Here is a 20357-nt window from a genome sequence, read left to right on the forward strand (position 1 = left end):
TTTTTCTTGTGATGTAAATTAATTAAAAAGATTAAACCAAGAAATATATCAATGTAATAGCACAGAGGCCAGAAATGGAGTAATAAAAATACAGTGTTGTTTCTTTCTTTTTCTGGTCTTGTCTGTGACATGTATATGTAAGTTCCTGGGCCAGGGATCAAACCCATGCCACAGCAGCAACCTGGGCTACTACAGTGACAAGGCCAGATACTTAAAACCATTGACCACAGGGGAACTCCTACAATGTTATTTCTTTATACTATATCTGCAGTAGTATGAGATCACTTGAAGATAAAATATGACAAGTAAAGATGAATATTATCCCACAATCCCACTCTTGGGCATATATCCGGACAAAACTCTACTTAAAAGAGACACATGCACCCGCATGTTCATTGCAGCACTATTCACAATAGCCAGGACATGGAAATAACCCAAATGTCCATCAACAGATGATTACATTAGGAAGATGTGGTATATATACACAATGGAATACTACTCAGCCATAAAAAAGAATGACATGATGCCATTTGCAGCAACATGGATGGAACTAGAGAATCTCATACTGAGTGAAATGAGTCAGAAAGACAAAGACAAATACCATATGATATCACTTATAACTGGAATCTAATATCCAGCACAAATGAACATCTCCTCAGAAAAGAAAATCATGGACTTGGAGAAAAGACTTGTGGCTGCCTGATGGGAGGGGGAGGGAGTGGGAGGGATCGGGAGCTTGGGCTTATGAGACACAGCTTAGAATAGATTTACAAGGAGATCCTGCTGAGTAGCTTTGAGAACTTTGTCTAGATACTCATGTTGCAACAGAACAAAGGGTAGGGAAAAAAATGTAATTGTAATTTATACATGTAAGGATAACTTGATCCCCTTGCTGTACAGTGGGAAAAAAAAAAAGATGAATATTATAGACCATAAAGTAACTACTAAAACAATAAAAAAAAAACAGAATAATAGCTAATACATCAGAAAAAAGATCAACTAAGACCATAAAACACACTTAATCTAAAAGAATACAGAAAGGGAGGGAAAAAGGAACAAAAAATAGATGGGATAAATGGAAAACAACAAGGTGGTAGATTTCACCCTAACCATGTCAACAAGCACAATAAATACAAATGGTCTAAATATCCTCAATTAAAAAGCCAATTGTCATATTGGAAAAAACAAAGAATCAAAAGAAAGCTGTTTAAATGAAGTGTGATCAATCGATGTGATATATCCCATCAACGAATTAAAAAATAAAAACCATTTGACCATTTCAATAGATGCAGAATAAGACAAGGATGTCCACTTTCACCACTATTATTCAACATAGTTTTGGGAGTCCTAGCCTTGGCAATCAGAGAAGAAGTAGAAATAAAAGGAATCAAATTGGAAAAGAAGAAGTAAAACTATCACTATTTATAGATAACATGACACTATACCTAGAAAACTCTAAAGACAGCACCAAAAAACTGTTAGAACTCATCAATGAATTTGGCAAAGTTGAAGGCTACAAACTTAATACACAGAAATCAATTGCATTTCTATATACTGACAATGAAAGAACAGAAAAAGAAATCAGAGAAACCATCCCATTTACCATCACATAAAAAATAATAAAATACCTAAGAATAAACTTACCTAAAGAGATAAAAGAGCTATACTCGAAAATTATAAGACGCTGATGAAAGAAATTAAAGATGACATAAACAGATGGAAAGATATACCATGCTCTTGGCCTAGAAGAATCAATATTCTCAAAATGACTATACTACCCAAGGCATTCTACAGATTCAGTGCAATCCCTATGAAATTACCAAGGACATTCTTCACAGAACTCGAACAGAATATTTCAAAATTTGTAAGGAAACACAAGAGACCCTGCATAGCTAGGGAATATTGAAAAGAAAAATGAAAATGGAGGAATCAAGCTTCTTGACTTCAGACAATACTACAAAGCTAGTTTTCAAAATAACACGGTACTGGCACTAAAACAGAAATATAGATCAATGGAAGAGGATAGAAAGTCAAGAAATAAACCCAAGCACCTATGGTCAACTAATCTATGACAAAGGAGAACAGAACATACAGTAGAAGAAAGATAGTCTCTTCAATAAATAGTGCTGGGAAAACTGTACAGCTACATGTAAAAGAATGAAAGTACAACATTTTCTAACACCACAAACAAAAATAAACTCAAAACGGATTAAAGACCTAAATATAAGGCCAGATACTATAAAACTCCTAGAGGAACATACAGGCAGAACGCTCTTTGACATAAATCATGGCAACATCTTTTTTGATCCACCTCCTAGAATAATGAGAATAAAGACACAAATAAACCAACGAGACCTAATTAAACTCAAAAGCTTTTGCACAGCAAAGGAAACCATTAAAAAAAGAAAGAAAGAAAATCCACAGAATGGGAGAAAATCTTTGCAAACGATGCAACAGACAAGGGCCTAATCTCCAAAATATATGAACAACTCATACAACTCAACAACAAGAAACAAACAAGCCAATTGAAAAATAGGCAAAATACTTAAATAGACAATTTGCCAAAGAAGACAAACGGATGGCCAACAGGCACATGAAAAAATGCTTGACATCACTAAATATTAGAGAAATACAAATCAAAACTACAAAGAGGTATCACCTCACGCCAGTCAGCATGGCCATCATTAACAAGTCAACAAATAACTAAATGCTGGAGAGGGGTGTGGAGAAAAGGGAACCATCCTTTTTTCCATCCCACATACACTGTTTGTGGGAATATAAATTGGTACAACCAATGGTACTATGGAAAAACAGTATGAAGGTACCTCAGATAACTAAATATAGAACCACCATATGATCCAGCAATCCCACTCCTGGGCACATATCCGGACAAACTTTCATTGCAAAAGATACTTACACCCCTATGTTCATCGCAGTGCTATTCACAATGGCCAAGACATGGAAACAAGCTAAATGTTTTCGACAGATGAATGGGTTGAGAAGATGTGGTACATGTATACAATAGAATGCTACTTAGCCATAAGAAAATAAACTAGTACCATCTGTAGCAACACGGATGGAACTAGAGATTCTCATGCTAAGGGAAGTAAGCCAGAAAGAAAGAGAAATGCCATATGATATCACTTATTTGTGGAATCTAAAATATGGCACAGATGATCCCATCTACAAAACAGAAACACATCACAGCCAAGGGGAGCAGACTTGTGGTTCCTGGGGGAGGGGGGGAGGGAGTGGAATGGTGTGCAATTTGGGGTTTTTGATGCAAACTGTTATATTTCAAATGGATGAGAAATGGGGCCCTACTGTACAGCACAAGGAACTGTGTGTGATTGGGTCACTTTTCTGTACAACAGCAATTGAAGAATCATTGTAAATAAACTATAATTTTAAAAATTAAAAAAACACACAAGTACAGTGTGATTATCTTGACAATCCTATCAAAATCTCAGCAGGCATTTTTGTAGAAACTGATAAGTGGAATATAAAATTCATACAGAAATACAAAGGGGCTGGAGTAGTCAAAACAACTCTGCAGAAGAATAGCAAAATTGGCTAATTTATACTGCCTGATTTCAAGAATTACCCTAAAGCTACAGTAATCAAAACAGTGAAATATTGACTTAAAGATCAAATAGACCTATGGTGCAGAATAGAGAATCCAGAAATAAACCCACAAACATATGGACAACCGATTTTTTACAGTGATGCAAAGGCAATGCTGTGGAGAACTGTTCATCTTTGATCCTGAAAAAACTGGATATCTACATGCAGAAAGAAATAAACAAAAGGTTAAAACCTATAACTTGTGTCATACACAGAAATTAAGTGAAAATGGATTACAGACCTACATGTAAAACCTAAAATTTCTGCAAGAAAACCTTTGTGACTTTGGCTTAGGCAAAGACTTCTTTTATATGATATAAAAATCACAATCCATAGAAGAAAATACTGATGAGTGAGATTTTATCAACTTTAGAAACTTCTGAACTCTTATAAGAATGAAAAGACAAGTTGCAGACTGGGAAACATCTTTGCAAAGCATGTATCTGATGAAGGCCTTGTATCCTGAAAAAAAGTGTATACATGTATGTGTAACTGGGTCACCATGCTGCACAGTAGAAAAAAAAAATCATATTGGGAAATAACAATTAAAAAAAAATAAAAGAGAAAGAAAAAACACTGAATACATAAAGAACTCTCAAAATTCACAATAAGGAAAACAACAACCCAACTGAAAAATAGGCAAAAGGTTTGAATAGACACATCACCAAAGATAGATGGGTGGCAAATCATGAATAAGATGCTCAACAGGATTAGAAATTGGAACCGTCATAACCTGCTTCTGGGGATGGAATTTGGCACAACCACTTTGGAAAATAGTTTTGTAATATCTTAAAAAATTATAAACATGCTTATCACATAACCTAGAAATTTTACTCTAGAAATCTAGCCAGGAGAAATGAAGACATATTTCCATATAAAGACATATACGAACATTAAGAGCAGCACTCATAAGAGCCCAAAGGTGGAAATAACCCTAGTATTCATGAACTAGTGAGTGAATAAACAAAATGAAGTATATTCAAACAATGGAATATTGTTTAACAATAAATAGGAAAGAAATACTGGTATATGGTACAATGTGTATGAGCTTCAAAAACAATATGCTGAGTTATGTGCAATGTCTTGAAAGGCAAATCTATATTACTGGCCACTTGGGCCTGTGGGTAGAAACAGAGATGGACTGAAACCAGGCATAACGGCTCTTTTGAGAATGCTGGAAATGTTCTAAAATTGTAATATGGTGATAGTTGCACAACTCCATAAATTTGATTGAATTGTACACTTAAAATGGATGGTTTCTATGGTATATAAATCACAACTGAATAAAGCCATTAAATATATATCCTCTGATAGCTTCTTAATGTACCCAGAATTAAATCTAAACCCACAACACCATCTGAACCTAAATTCTTTTTTTTTTTTTTTGTCTTTTGTCTTTTTGTTGTTGTTGTTGTTGCTATTTCTTGGGCCGCTCCCGTGGCATATGGAGGTTCCCAGGCCAGGGGTTGAATCGGAGCTGTAGCCACCGGCCTACGCCAGAGCCACAGCAACGCGGGATCCGAGCCGCGTCTGCAACCTACACCACAGCTCACGGCAATGCCGGATTGTTAACCCACTGAGCAAGGGCAGGGACCGAACCCGCAACCTCATGGTTCCTAGTCGGATTCGTTAACCACTGCGCCACGACGGGAACTCCTGAACCTAAATTCTAATCCGTGTCTACTCCTCTGCTCCTGTTTTCCTAGGAAAATGAATGACTTGTTAAAAGGCTTGTGTAGAAGAAATAGATTTTAAGTGGAGTTGGGCAATTGAGATACCCAGGAGGAAAGGGAAGGGGGTTAATGATAAACAAAAAGGAAATGGGGACTTGAAACCCTTTCAAACCCTTGTGGCCGATTGCCTTTACCATGCACTTTGGGCTTAGGATCTACTGTCCAGCCTTCCATGCTCTGTCCAGCAAATGGGTAGTTTGGGCTAAGACTAAATTTAAGTAAAAGTTGTTCCTTTCTCAGATCTACAGAGTAGGCATCATGCCAGCTATGCTTAAAGGCACACACACATACTAGCTTCCTTTCCTTTACATTTTTTTTTTTTTTTTTTGGCTGCACTCACAGCATAGAGAAGTTCCCAGGCCAGGGATGGAACCCATGCCACAGCTGTAACCAGAGTCACAGCGGCAACAGTGCCGGATCCTTAACTCCTGAGCCAAGAGGGAACTCTTCTTTACATTTTCTATCAATCAGACAAAAAAAAAATGTGTCAAGTGAGTACCAAACTTTGTGCTGGATCCTGTGGGTGATTGATGAGACGACCCCCTTCCTTCAAGTAAAATAACTAATTGTGGTCCAGTATAGAAAACAGACCAAATCATAACTACTATGGTTGAAGTAGAAGTGGGTCCCAGAGTCCTTATTTTCTCCTCAAATCTGACATGGGCTGACTACCAGAGTGGCCCTTAATATATATCCCTGGAACTCCCAGGGCTCCTCAGAACACATTTCAAGGCCACCAATCAATCCTCCTCATCCATCCTCTTCATTTCAGAGATGAAGAAACAAATGTCAGATGGGAAAGGAACTAGCCCAAGATCATGTGGCTATGGTCCTCTGGGTCCTCTAAATGTACAGACTTATGAATGAAGCAATTTGAAATCTGGATAATTATATATACAAGAGTCTTCTAGAAACTGACACTATACCATATTTCTCTCTGTAAATATCACATCATCTATCACACTGTTTTGGCCATAAGCGGGGCTCAACAATTACATTTGGAGTGACAAAAATGAATGCAAATAGGCGGTAAGTCTAAGGTACTTATTGTAATTTCAGTAGCCTCAGAAAAAGAAAGATATTACTTTGGGTGGGGGTCTTTGATTCATTCAGTTAACATTTATTAAGAGTCTTTAAGTGCCAGGAACTGGGAAGGAATTGGGTGCTAAGAAAGACATTATTTAATAATAAAAAAATCTATCTATCTATCTATCTATCTATCTATCTATCTATCTATCTATCTATCTATCTATCTATCTAATTTTGGTGTCTACTATGTTCCAGCAACTATGCTAGGCACTTTATATGCTATCTAATTTAATCCTCATCACAACCACATAAATAGATATGTTTACCTTCATTTTTACATATGAAAAATTAAAATGTAAAGTAAAGGCTGGGAAAAGTAAAGTGGTCTGACCAACATCACAAAGCCAGAAAGTGCAGAATTCAGTGTGCTGAGCCTAATCATGTTTCCACCATACCAAGGAACTTGCTTCATATTATGTATCTCAAGTCATAAAAAACAAGCCAATGGGGGGAAGCTTTCCCTCAGTCAGTCACCAATTTTCAGGGTGAAATATGGCACATCATGGAACCTCTTGGAAATTTGGAAATTCTGTCTACCTGAGAAGTAGGGCTCAGTGTAGCCTTGCACAGAACTCTTAGATGACTCTATGAAATTGAATTTGTGGAACGTTTGTCCCTACAAGTGAGGAAAGCATCCAAGTCATTAAAGATTCAATTTTATGTGGAAAGTTTCCCAATTAGATCCTTCCAAGAGGCTAAAGTGCAGCTGGTGTGGCCAAATCCCAGGAAAACCACAGAATATGTTCTTAGGTTTTCCGACAGTTATTGGGGTCACAGTCTTACTTAAATGTTGAACAAATATTTCTGACCTCCCTAAGCTACAGCCTCTCCAGACAGTCTTGGGCCAAGACAAAAATACATTCTGCTGGCTAACATCTTTCCAGTGGCTCTTTGCTGATTAATGTTGAGGAGATAGGGTAGAGGGGAGGAGAGGTTCTAGGGCAATGGATCATCCATTCTTGAGATGAACCTGGCAGGCTCATCTGTCACCTGGGGTAACAGCTCCAATACTCACTCAAAAAGCAGTGTAGGGCAGCTGGGACCTGTAGGACTTGAGGATAGGCAGATCAAGTGAAGACACAGCTAGCATAGATGGGTGGGAAACTGCTTAGATTTGCTAATGAACTGAGGGAATAGTGAGAAGTGGACAGATAGAATATAAGGTATAACCAGCCAGGTCCTATTAAGATAGTGGTTTTTCCCAGTATAGTCCGTGGACCAGCAGCAACAGCATTGTCTGGGAACTTGTTAGAAATGTGAATTCTCAGGACTTCTACTGAATCAGAGACTCTGAAGATGGGACCCAGCAATCTAGGTTTCAATGGCTTTTCAGGTGGAGTCTAATACACACCCTAGTCTGATAACCATTGTGTTAGTGTTTAAAATAAACAAGGTCAGAAAGAGGGAAGAATGAATAATGATTCCAGATCAGGGGATGGGGGGGCATTTACTACTGACTGGGGAGACTAGGAAAGGAGACAGGGGGTGAGGATAGGGTGAAGTTGAGAGTTCTGTTGGAATCTGTTTGAGATGCCAATAATACATTCAGTGGGCTTGGTGAAGTGGGAAGTTGGATATGTGAGTATGGAACTCAGGGGAGAGATCAGAGCTATTCACCTTGATTTTAAGATCCTTCAGAACAAATCTTACTCATCTTAGGGGACCTCAGAGAATATCTCAGCCCTTTGTATGGCCCTGAATAGGTGCTTGGTAAATGTACCTGAATTAAGAAAAAGGAGCCAGCTTCTCTTGTCCACTCTAGTCTGAAAATAACACTGCCTAAGTACTACGTTCTTGCATTTAATATTTACTTGATCTTCTGGGAAAACACCTAATGTCAGAAAAGCAGTTTTCTTAGAATGGGTCACAGTGAAGACTTTCTTACAGTTCAATACCAAATGTTAATTGTTTGGCTTGACTTGCCCACCCCTAAGACCCAGATTTCCCAGCTGTTCTGTGATTTGCTGTTGAGTGAGCACTGGGGCCAAGGTAGTTTTCAAGCTAGGAGATGGTGGAGCTTGCTGAAGCTGCCACAGCAATGACAAAATGAAGGAAGGAAGGAAGGGAAGGGAGGAGACACATGTTAATTCAAAACTTTATCATAAGGCAAAATAAACTGAGTGCTATAAAAAAAAAATCTCCATGTGGGAGCCCAAAGAGGTAGTGATTCACGTGGACTGGGGAATGAGAAAAGGTTTTGAATAAGAAATGGTATTTGTCCTGGGTCTTCCTTGAAGAATGAATAGGATTCACAGGCTTGGATTGAGGAAGGAGCATTCAAGAATGAGGGATAAGCATTATAAAAACCTGGAAAGAATGAAAGTATATGAAATAGTGAAGAACTTCTGTGTGGATAAACAATAAGGTGAATGAAAAGGAGCAGCAGCAGATAAGATTGGAAAGGTGGGTCTGGGCCATACTTCTGGGGGTGAGGGGCATGAATGACAGTAAGAAATGATCTAAAGTGAAAAATTAATCTTACATTGTGATCCAATACACACAAACACCAATATTAATCATAAATAAAAGTTTCCACAGAGAATACCTACGATTTCTTACACAAGGTATGCTGATAATTTCTATCTTATTTTGTTTTTACTTTTTATTTTTACAAATGCTACTAGCAACTAATTTATTTCATGACCAACTAATGGTTCTTGATGTGTGTTTTGAAAAATACTGCAACAGGCAATGGGAAGTCAGTGAAATGTGTTTGAGGAATAACATAGTAACACTGGTGCTTTATGAAGGTAGTTCTCATAGCAATGGATAGAATTGAAGATAAGGGGTGGAGTGAAGATAGGAAAGTAATTCTATAGGTGGAAATGGATACAACATTACAATTATCCAGGCTGCTCATAATGATGGCCTAAAATGGGGCAGTGAGTGTAGAGATGGAGAGCAGGGCAGGAATTTGGGCAAGATTTAAAAGTAGAAACAGTAGGACTTGCTAAGTGATCAGAGGTTGGTAATATAAGACAGGGTAATCAGCATCACCATTCAAGTTTCCATATGAGGTAACTGTGCAGAGAATGATGGCATTAAATAAGAGGTCTAGTGGGAGGAGCTAGATTGGGGCAGGGAGAGACAAAGTCTTAAGCTTTGTTGACTTGAGCTGTGTCTTTGGAACAACCAGGTGGACAGGCCCAGTAGGCTGTGGGATGTTTCAGATTGAAGCTTGGAAGGAAGGTAGTGGGTAGAGACTGGTGATTTGGAGGTAATATTTGAAGCCATAGGAGTACAGTAAGTAAGCCAGGATAATATGTAGAGAGAGAGGACCCAGTGCAAAAATTTAGACTTAAGAGGATCTACCTAATGCTATAATATTTATTTCCAAAATGAATTTTTCCTTTCTTAAGTGAGGAAAGCTCATTGTCTATGGATATGTGCACATGGGGCATGGGTATGTGCAATGTGTGTATAGAGATGGTATGCTCATGTTAAGGAGATATTAGTATGCATTTGGGGAACTGATGAAGGGCTCTGGTTGCTCTAGTGGTAGCTGCACTCACTTTCTTTGCCTCTTCTCCTTTCCTTCCCTCTTTTCCATCTCTTTTGTTCCATTCTTCTTTTCCCCTTTCCACATATCCACATTCTCCTTCATCATGACTTGGAAGCCTAAGGAACAGATGGACAAAATAGACTACTGTGGGATCTGGGGGCCAAGATCTGGAGCATAATGTTGTAATATGGTTGGGATTGGGAGTAAAGACAGGGCTGTGAACATGTAGTCAGAGTCAGAGGTGGGGAATGATCTGTGGTGAGAGAATCCATTCTTAAGACACTTCCCACTTTAAAATCTCCCATCAGTGTGAGCGCTATGAATATACATATTTCTGTGCGTGTGCCTGGGGCTGTCTGGCTCTCAGCTTGATTCAATCAGGTCTTTAGGTGATATTATCATCATCACTGCTACTTCAGTCCAGAAGTAACATTATTTTTGTAATAGAAATAGGCTGCCTTGTTTATACCTTTAAGGGATTTAGGATCAGAGCAGTTGAAGAACTGTGAATAATGGTTATCAGATTATCAGCATTTGTTGAAATGCACATGCCACATGATAGGAGGATACATTCTCTCTTCCTTTCCTAGCTGTGTGACCATAAGTAGTTTTCCTGAACTCCCTGACCCTTAGTATCCTTATGTATAAAATGGGGGTAATAATTCCTACCTCAGATTTCCATTAGCAAGATTAAGTACTAAATTAGCAAAGAACTTTGAAATTAGTAGGTGTTCAAACAACGTTAGTTCCTTTCTCCAGTTCCTTCTACCCCTTCTTTCCCTCCACCCCCTCATACATATTTTATCTGCTCATATGTGAACATTAAGTAGTACTTTCCTCATTTCAAATTTTTAAACCAAGTGATGTAACCTTTGCATATTACTGTAAAATTGTCAAAAGCAGGCTAATTTAATTCGCTTTTGGTGCATACACATCTAGAATCGTTATGTCTTCTTGGTGGACTGATACTTTCTCATATAGCTCAGGCATGTTTTTTAAATCAACTGTCATTTCAACAGTGTATTTAGACTGTTTATATTCAATACAATTATTTATATGTTAAGGTTAATTTGCCATTTCATTTTTTGTTACCTGTTTTTTCTGTTTTTATTTTTTCTTTTCTTTGTCCTGTCTTCCTACAGGTGACTTGAACACCTTTTTGAATTCCATTCTGATGTATCTATAATTTTTTATTAAAGTATAGGTGATTTGCGATATTAGGTTCAGGTAAGAAACATAATGATTCAATATTGTTTATAGATTACATGCCATTTAAAGTATTATAGGAGTTCCTGTTGTGGCTCAGCAGAAATGAATTTGACTAGTAACCATGAGGATGCAGGTTTGATCCCTGGCCTAACTCAGTGGGTTAAGGATCTGGTGTTGCCATGAACTGTGGTGTAGGTCTCAGATCTGGCATTTCTGCGGCTGTGGCGTAGGCCAGCGGCTATAGACCCGATACAACCCCTAGCCTGGGAACCTCCATATGCCACAGGTGTGGCCCTAAAAAGACAAAAAAAAGTATTATAAAATATTGGCTGTATTTCCATATGTTGTACAATACATCCTTGTATCTTATTTATTTTATACATAGTATTTTGTATCTCTTAGCCCTCTACCCCTATCTTACCCCTCGCCTATTTTCCTCACCTCACTGGTAATCACTACTTTTTCTCTATATTTGTGAGTCTGTTTTTGTAATTTGCTATATTTATTAATTTGTTTTATTTTGTAGATCCCACTTATAAATGATAATATACAGAATTTATCTCCTCAAAAAACTAAAAATAGAACTATCATATTATCCAGTAATTCTACTCCTGGGTATATAGCCAAAGAAAATGAAAATTCTAATTCAAAAAGATATATATGTACCCTAACATTCATAGCACATGTTCATAGCATAATTTACAATAGCCAATATATGAAAACAACCTTAGTGCTCATCAACAGATAAAGATGACATATATATATGAATATGTAATATGAATATTACTCAGCAATAAAAAAGAATTAAATTTTGCCATGTGCAATATGAGATAAAACATGCTTAGTGTTTTATCTATAATGTTTTTGAGTGAATCTCTTTGTATAGCCTTTTTATTATTTTCTCTCAGCATTACGTTATTTATAAATAATTTATCACAGTTTTCTGATGTCATTATTTTACCAGTGCAAGTGAAATACAAGAACTTGACCTCTCTTTTACATTCCTCTACACTCTGTTTATAATATAAATGTCTTAAATATTTTCTTTATATACATTCAGAACCCCATGAAACAGTATAATAAATTTTGATCAAATCACAAAACATGATTCATACAACTCAAAAAGAAAAGAAATTCTGTTGTATTTACCCATGTTTTTGCATACTATGTTCTTTCTTCCAAGGTTCCTTCTTGTATCATTTCTTTTCTAATACTTACTTTAATCATTCTTATAGGGTAGATCTCCTACTGATAAATTCCCTGTTTCCTTTCATCTGAGGATATCTGGATTATCCCTTTTTTCTGAAGGATATTATACTGAACATAGGGATTCTAGGTTGATGATTAATTTCCTTCAGCACTTAAAAAAAATCTTGTGCTACTTCCTGCTAGGGCCTCATCAGTTTCTAATGAGGAATCTGCTTTCTTCTTATTTTTTTCCCTGAAGGTATAGGTAAGATGTTGTTTATCTTTGGCTGCTTCCTAGATCTTTGCTTTTGTTTTCAGAAGGTTGACTGTGATGTCTTGGTATGAATTTCTCAGAGTCTTTCCTGATGATGTTTGCCTGTCTTCTTGGATCTGGAGGTTTATGTCCTTTGCTTAATTTGGGAAGTTTTAAGCCACTATTTCTCCAAGTACTTTTCCAGTCCTACACTATTTCTCCTCTCTTTCTGAGATTCTGTTGACATGAATGTTAGATATTTCATTATAGTGCCACACAGGTCGGGAGGGTCTGACTCTGCTCAATTCCTTTTTTTTTTTTTTTTTCTTTTTTCATTTTGCATTTAATTTCCCTCTGCTGTTCAGGCTGGGTTATTTCTACTGTTTTACAAGTTGTCTGATTCTTTCCTCTGTCTTCTCCATCTTGCTATTGAGCCCATCCACTGAATTTTTAGAGGTTTGTTTTCAGTTCTCAAACTTTTATTTGGTTCTTCTTTGTGTTTTGTATTTCTTTGTTGAGACTTCTATTTCTTGCTGAGGTTTTTCTTTTTTAACATTTGTTTCAAGTGTGTTGCAGTTGCTCCCTGAAGAAATTTTATGATGGCTGCTTTAAAATCCTTGTCAGATAATTCTAACCTCTATGTCATCTCAATCTTGGCATCTGTTTACTTTCTCTTGTCATTGAAATTGATAATCTTGGTATGACAGGTGATTTTTTTTCAATTAAATTTGGACACTCTGGATCTTTCTTAATACTTTTGTTTTTGCAGGCCTCCTCTCACATACTAATTTTGCAGGGAAGAGGGGCAGTATATGTCCAGATTCTCCACTGTGTCTGTCATTGACATCTAAGTTGGCGAGAGGTTCTTTGTTACTGCTGGTTGTGGGTGAGAGTTCTGGCCTCTTAGGATCCTACCCAACAAGCAGTGGTAGGAATGTCAGGTTTACTACTGGTGAGGGTCAAAGTCATGGTCTGGGAGGGGTCACTATTCCTTGCTCCCAACTGTTCCTTCTCTTAGACTTTGGTAGCTTCCTTTAAAGTCCAGTAAGAATAAGTCTAGGCTCTTCATTTTCAGGCATAAATTCTTATTACCTGTGTGGTTAGCATGACAGCTAACCTTTTCCTTCACTAAAGTTTCTCTCACTTCCTATCTTCTGATTATTTCTGCAGAAAAGTTTGCAATAGACACCTCCTCTCTACCTTTCCCCAGACCCTCCATGGGATAGAGTGGGAAGATGAGAGCCTCTGCATGCAAACTGACTGGGTTCATGTCAAAATATGATATTTTCAAACTGTTTGGCTCTGGAAAAGTTACTTAAATTTTCTGAGTCTCCATTTTCCCAGTTGTAAAGGAGGTGCAGGAAGTTATCAGGACTCTTACTGAGTGAATGATAGTAGGTCAAAGGGCTTGGAAAACCAGGGGCTCAGTAAATAATAGTTCCCTTCCTTTTACTCTCCAGCTGAAGTAGAGATAACCCCTGCAAAGGACAAAAAAGCCAAAGTGCTTCCCCGCCACCACCACCATGTGTGAGTCTCACTCAAAGGCATTCACTCTAAGGGTTAAATCTCTTGATTGAAGTCTAATTTCTTAAAGGAACACACTTGATATCCTCCCCCCTTTTTCTTCAGGTTCCTGGAAAACACTAAAGGGAGACAGCCCAACCCAGTGCACTCTCAGGAGGGTGGAAGCAGAGGCAGAGGTCCGAGGCAGAAGCAGGGTGGTGGGAGACAGAGAAGGGTGGGTGAAGGAAGGCCTGGTGTTGGCCTAGGCAGTCCACTCAACCAGCGCTATTATGTTCTGAGCAAGGACATAAGGACATATTATTGCCTAGCCAAAACCACTCCTGGAGAGGTGTAAGGGAAGCAGGCAACACCTACTTTGCCAGCCCATCACCTCTGGGGCCCGAGAGCAACTGTTGCAATCCCACCATAGGCACCTTGACTGCCTCCTAAATCTCCAACATTCCCATCCCCCTTCCAGAGCTCCCGGTAGGAGAAGAAGAAAGTGGTGAGCAAAAGATAACATAAGGGCGAGTGCTCTCTGTCCTCCCAGTCCCAGCCTGCAGGGATTCCTCTGCATCCTCAGCTGGCAGTCCCTGGCAGCCGCCACCAGCCCAGATGAGCTAGATGCTGCTTTCAAAAGGCTCGCCCGAGCTCGAGGTCCAGAAGTTAAACAGGAAACTGAAAAAAAAATGTAGACTCCTAAACAGCAAGGAGCCACCTTGGAGCCAATAAACACTTTCAAAAATCACGGGTCCAAGAAAGCCGTCCCCCAACTCCCACCCTATAAGAATTAAAGCTGTGTTGGGACCAACACCCTAGCTCCCCACTTCCCGGCACAAACACACACACACACCCCGTGTGTCTCCATCTGGCTTTTTCAGACACTTCCGGCAAGAGATATCTCTTGGTCAGTCTCTGTTTCTCTCTGCTTCTCTCTCTGCTGGTCCCAGTTCCGACTCTCTCCAGCCTCCTTCTCATCCTTGAATTCCATAGTGAATGGGATCCTTTCCTGCCCCCCTCCACAAGTAGCCCAACAATAGATACTTTCCATTGATAACTCAGCCCTCTCCCGCAGTGAGGGATTTGAGGGGGGCTTCGGAGGGGGCGGGGGCGGGGGGGGGGCGCTGCAACGTTCCACTTACCTGATCTCTTTAATGCTTTCCAATTTGCACATGATTTCTTGTTCATCTGCCATGCTTTTCACTCTCAATTTCACGTCCTGAGAAATGTACAAACACACAAGCCCAGGGATACAATAGACACAATGTAACCACCTCCTCCCGGCATGGGGCTCTGAGCCTGTGCGGTGGGGACTTTGAGAAGGCCTGGGAGCTGTAGTCCACGGCTCAGGGACCAGCCAAGCAGCCTGGAGGCCTGAAGAACTACAACTCCCAGAAGGCCAAGCGAGACATTCCTGTTTCTCTTCCTGCTGCTGCACTTTAAATCAATTTGTCACGGGTAATTGTGTCAAAGGTTGAGAGGAATACAAGCGAATGGTGATGTTCGTTTGACCCGTGCGTGGAAAAAAATCGAAGATGAAATACCCAGAAGGCAACTGGAGAGAGGAGAGACATACACCCAGCCGTGGCCCTTCACGCCAACAAAAGCTGACCAGGAGTCACTAATTAGTAGACACTTTGGGGCTGGAGCGAAATCCTGCATGTGAATTTGCTTCAGAGAGGTTGAGTTGTTCTGGGAACTAGTGGCTTTGGCATTCAAATGGAAATGGAGCCAAGGTGGAGGTGAGGCTGAAGGGAGGAGGGAGCAGCTACTAAAGCTGAGGGACGGGAGAGAGGGACCTCCTTCCTTTTAGCCCTCCACCCATTCTACAGTTATTAAGCTCAGACTTTAACAGTCAATTAAGGAAGTACTGTGGGAGGCACTGGGTGAAGCAAAGATAAATAAAAACAAGTCCTTGCCTTTGAGGAGCAGGAGGGAATGAAGGGTAACCCATTAATTACAGTGCATTGTGTGGTAGGGATACAGAAATGGATAAAGTGTAACCTGACCAGAGAGGAAGTAAAAAGCCCTCAAAAAGTAACTGAGAATTTTCCAGGTCATTACAGAGGACTGACTTTCCAGAACAGGGCACAGCACATATAAAAAGGAAAGGGCAAATAGGCCAAGGTGTCTGGAACATAAAATTCATATATATAATGGGGAGATGGGAAAGAGAAGTAGGAGATGTGTCTAGAAAAACTCGGTTGGAAATAGACTGTGATAGACCTTCCATTTAAATCCAAACTACAGTTTGAATTTAATCGTATAGGCACACATTCATCCAATACATCCAATACATTCAGTGTCAACTTGGCCAAATAATGCCAAGTTATGTTTCAAAGAACGAGAGTGATAAGATTGGAGGGATGTCTTAGGCAGCTGACTCTAGAGGCAAAGTCCAAAATGATTTGGAGGTGAGAACATGTAAGAGATAATTTTCCAGAGAGCTCAGTTTTGGACAAATGGAGGACTTCAGCTCACTCCTAACTGAAAGTAATCTGGACCTCTCTCTGATTGAGCTTTCCCTTTCTTTCTCTGGCCCTCAGTTTCCTCATCTGAAATACAGACCTATTTAGCCCACCTCACAGTTTTGTTGTGAGTACTCAATGAATTCATACTCAGATGGTGCTAAATACAGGGCTTGATATTTTGGGGAGCTAGAGAAAAGTTAGTGGAACAGGAGTCTCAGGATATTCTAGATGTCCACACTGATTTTGAGTTCTCTCTGAAAGGCACTGAACCTCTTTTGTTCTTTGGATCCCGGATATACTAACTCTCATAACCAGGAAATCCTCTCTGCTGTTCAGACTAAAAATTTCCTGATGGTCTTGAAGACTTCTGTCTTATAGTGTCATTAGCAGCCATTTGAAGACTATTGAGTAGGTTGGTCACAAAGACTATGGGTCTGAGCTACTCTACCTTAGAGTCCAGAGCCAAGAACTAGCTGTATCCCTGTTCTATAAGAGAAGAGGGATGGGAAAGTCCATGTAAGTGCTTGGCATGTATCAGTTACTGTGCTGAGAGCTGTATGTGCAGTCCCTCATTTCATCTTCTCAAACACTGTGAAGGAGGTAAGTAGATTTATCTCTTCTTACAAGGAAGAAAACCGACTCAGGAAAACTGGCTTGGCCAAGGCCACAAAGTGGAACTGCAGATTAAAGAAAGGAATATATATGAAAAAATATGAAGAACAAAAGTAAAATGGGGTCTTATATATAATTATGTCCAAAAATCACCTTATAATACAAGTTAACTCTGGTTTGAGAAGAAATGGAGGGTGTGTAGGTGGGTATGGGGGAAGTAATTTAGGAATGATCTGAAGTTTTAAAAATAATGTCTCTTCTTTCGCCATCCAGTTCCTCTTAGACTCTTTGCCTCATGCTATGTTCGCATGTCTGATAAGGATCTTTTTACAGTATGATTTTCAAAATATCTTGTCTTTAAAGCCTCACCAAAACCCTATTTCACAGATGAGGAAACAGACCAAGAGAGACAAAGGACTTATCCAAGGTAACCCAGACTGTCTGACACAGAAATAGAACCCTTGACTCAGGGACTTGTGCTCCTCCCATAGTTCCACACTCCAGATATTAAGCTACTGCTTCCCCCCGTGGAATCCAAATGCCTCTGTTACTTCAGCCAGATAGTACACTCCAATACAGAGAGCCTGCAGATGGCCAAGTATGCTCCATGCCCCAAATCCAAGGATATTAAAGGGAGATGACAATTAACCTATGTGAAGGGGCCTTGGAAGCACTTGGAGCTGGGAAGAAGTTTTAACAGTTAAGGTGTCTCATTAAGGAAAGGCACCATAAGCTTCTTTAGCTTCCATGGGTTTGTCTTGGCTTCTTGACCTCTTCAATAACAGGTATCTTGCTTGCTCCTTGCTGAGTTGTAAGAAATAAGGCTAGTAATGATAGGGAGAAAAATGTTTCAGATAAGGAGGGGGAATAGAAAGAAATCACACCCTTCTGCTCCTTTTCTAGAGCAGTAGTTAAAACAGTATCATCAAACCAAGCTGGTAGCCTTATAGTAAGAAGTGTTCAATAACTCTCAATTGATCAGAAGTCTGCAATGGATAAAAGAATATTTTGGAGTTGTGCAAGCAGTAAGTTGTAATGCGTTATTACAAAAAACTGATTGATTTAAGGTGATGGGAATAAAAAAACCTTAGTCCTATCAGGATCAACATTGTCCTTATTGCTAAGAAACACGTAAAGAGAGAGGGTATTTTAGGATGAATTCCATTAAAAAGCAAGGAATTAGCAAAGGGGAAGCCAGCCAGTTTCTTGTTGACCTGATACTTTCAGGGAACAAATCAAGATTTAAAGAGTGGAAGCCCTGTGCTACAATAATGAATGGAACTAAGGGAGTAGGCAGAGATGCAACTACAGCTTTCAATCTGAATTTCCTTTCAAAAAGTAATGCAAAATACTTAATAAATTCCTCAAGTCATGTTTCTTAATCACCATTTCTAAGAGAAAAATGAGCCAAAGTTTTTTGTCATTCAACAAAGACATGTTTATTGTTTGCCTTTTGTGTCAGGCACTAATGCTAGGCAGCAGAAATCCAATAGTAGATATGACAGACATAGGCCCTGCCTTAACCAAGCTTGCACTTACTACAAAGATCACACACACATAACTATATTGCAATACTCAGAGATTAGGGATTGGAAGAAGTCTGGGTTCTGTGAGCATGCAAAACAGGAGCACAACTTAGCTTTAGGAAGTAGGAAAGGGAGCAGTCAGGGAAAAGCTTCCTGAAGGAAGACTCCTAAGGGGAAACTAGACAGAAAAGAAAGGAAGGAATAGGTGGCATCAAGGATTCATTCATGCAAACAGCCATCAAATATTTCTTTGGCACCTACCACATACCAGCAGACACTCTTCTAGGTACCGGAGATATAGTGTTGGTGGTCTGTGCACACAGGTTGGAAAAAGAATTTTCCAGATCCATAGTGGGGTGAAAAGAAAGAAGAATTTATTGAGATAAGAGACCCTGCTAGTGCAGCAGGATGACTTCCTGATTATCTCAGAGCGCTGACCCCAAGGACATGGCCATGCATGTTTTTCTAGCCCAGGGAGAGAAGAGAGGTCTCATGGTATACCTTTTGACCTGATGATTGGCTGGGGAAAGAAGGGTATTACTAGACACTTGCTGGTTGGTTGGGGTGTATAAGGGGCCTACATTGGTGGAGTGAGGAGTGGGCCACATAACTTTCCTAGCAAGGGGTAGGAAGGAGTAGGCCAGATTGTTCAAGGTTGGGGAGGGGGATTACAACAAGACGGGTGGGGTGATGATAAGTCTTGGCCAAAGGCTTTGAGTTCTCTCTCCTTGAAGAGGCCTTGAAGTCCCACATTTTGCATGTATTAAGTAAGTTTAATCCTTGCAATGACCCTATGAAGTATTACTGTTACTATCCCCATGTTACAGAAGAGGAAGTGGAGATATAGAGAAGTTAGATAACTTTGCCAGAGTTACTCAGCTAATAAAACTGGCAGAACTGGGATTTGAATTTAGACAGTTTGGCTTCTTAAGCACTATGCTCTTAACCACTATGTTCTATTGCTTCCTTAAGATTCCTCATGAAGTTTACTTTTTAGTGGAAGGTGGCAGACAATAATCATGGAAAAGAAAAAACAAATTAATATGATAATTGAGGTAGAGATAAGGCCAACAAACAAACTAAAAACAGATAATTGAATAGAGTGGTGGCAGAAGGGGAAGGGCTTTAGGTAGAATGGTCAGAGAAGGATTCTCTTCAGAGATGACACTGGAGTAGAGATCTTAAAAGGAGTCAGCCATGCAATGACCTGGAGAAAGAGTATTCAGGCAGAGGGAATAGCCAGTGCAACAGTCCTAAGATAGGAACATGCTTGGCCTATGAAAGAAAGTAGGTAGGGGCTCTGGCTGATTGAGAGGAACAGTAGTAGACTGAAGATGTAGGCAGAGATATATAGTATCCTGTAAATCATGGTGAGGAATTTGGGTTTTATTCTAATTATAATAGGCAGTCATTGAAGGTGTTAAGTAGAGGAATAACACAATCTAGTTTTTAAAGACAACTTTGCTGTGAAAATAGATTGTACTGGGGCAATAATGGCAGCAGGAAAACCATCCAAGGGACTATTGCAGTTATCCAGTAAATACAAGATGATGGCTTGGATTGGTGTATAATAATGGATATGATTATGGATATGGATATGGATATGGATATGGATATGAATATGGATATGAAGAAAAATTGACTGAT

General features: G+C 39.3%; 1 protein-coding gene across 3 annotated transcripts in view; it reads right to left on the bottom strand.

Moving 5' to 3' along the window:
• ZC4H2 (zinc finger C4H2-type containing) overlaps positions 1-20357 on the bottom strand; it is a 74486-nt gene that overhangs the window by 21444 nt on the left and 32685 nt on the right. The window contains exons 1-2 of one of the 3 annotated variants that reach the window (XM_085006079.1): positions 15244-15388; positions 9959-10064 (exon numbers count right to left, since the gene is read on the bottom strand). The exons of 1 other annotated variant lie outside the window; for it this stretch is intronic. In XM_085006079.1, the coding sequence (XP_084862205.1) occupies positions 9959-10064; positions 15244-15289 (152 nt within the window). In that variant the 5' untranslated portion in view covers positions 15290-15388. Of the gene's footprint in view, positions 1-9958; positions 10065-15243; positions 15442-20357 lie in introns of those variants that run through there. One more of the 3 variants, NM_001243282.1, reaches the window with a different exon arrangement.

This window comes from Sus scrofa, chromosome X (assembly GCF_054392235.1).
Source record: "Sus scrofa isolate SSC_HxYL_T2T_F1_AM1 chromosome X, Sscrofa_HxYL_maternal_Yorkshire_Landrace_v2.0, whole genome shotgun sequence".
Taxonomy (NCBI): domain Eukaryota; kingdom Metazoa; phylum Chordata; class Mammalia; order Artiodactyla; family Suidae; genus Sus; species Sus scrofa.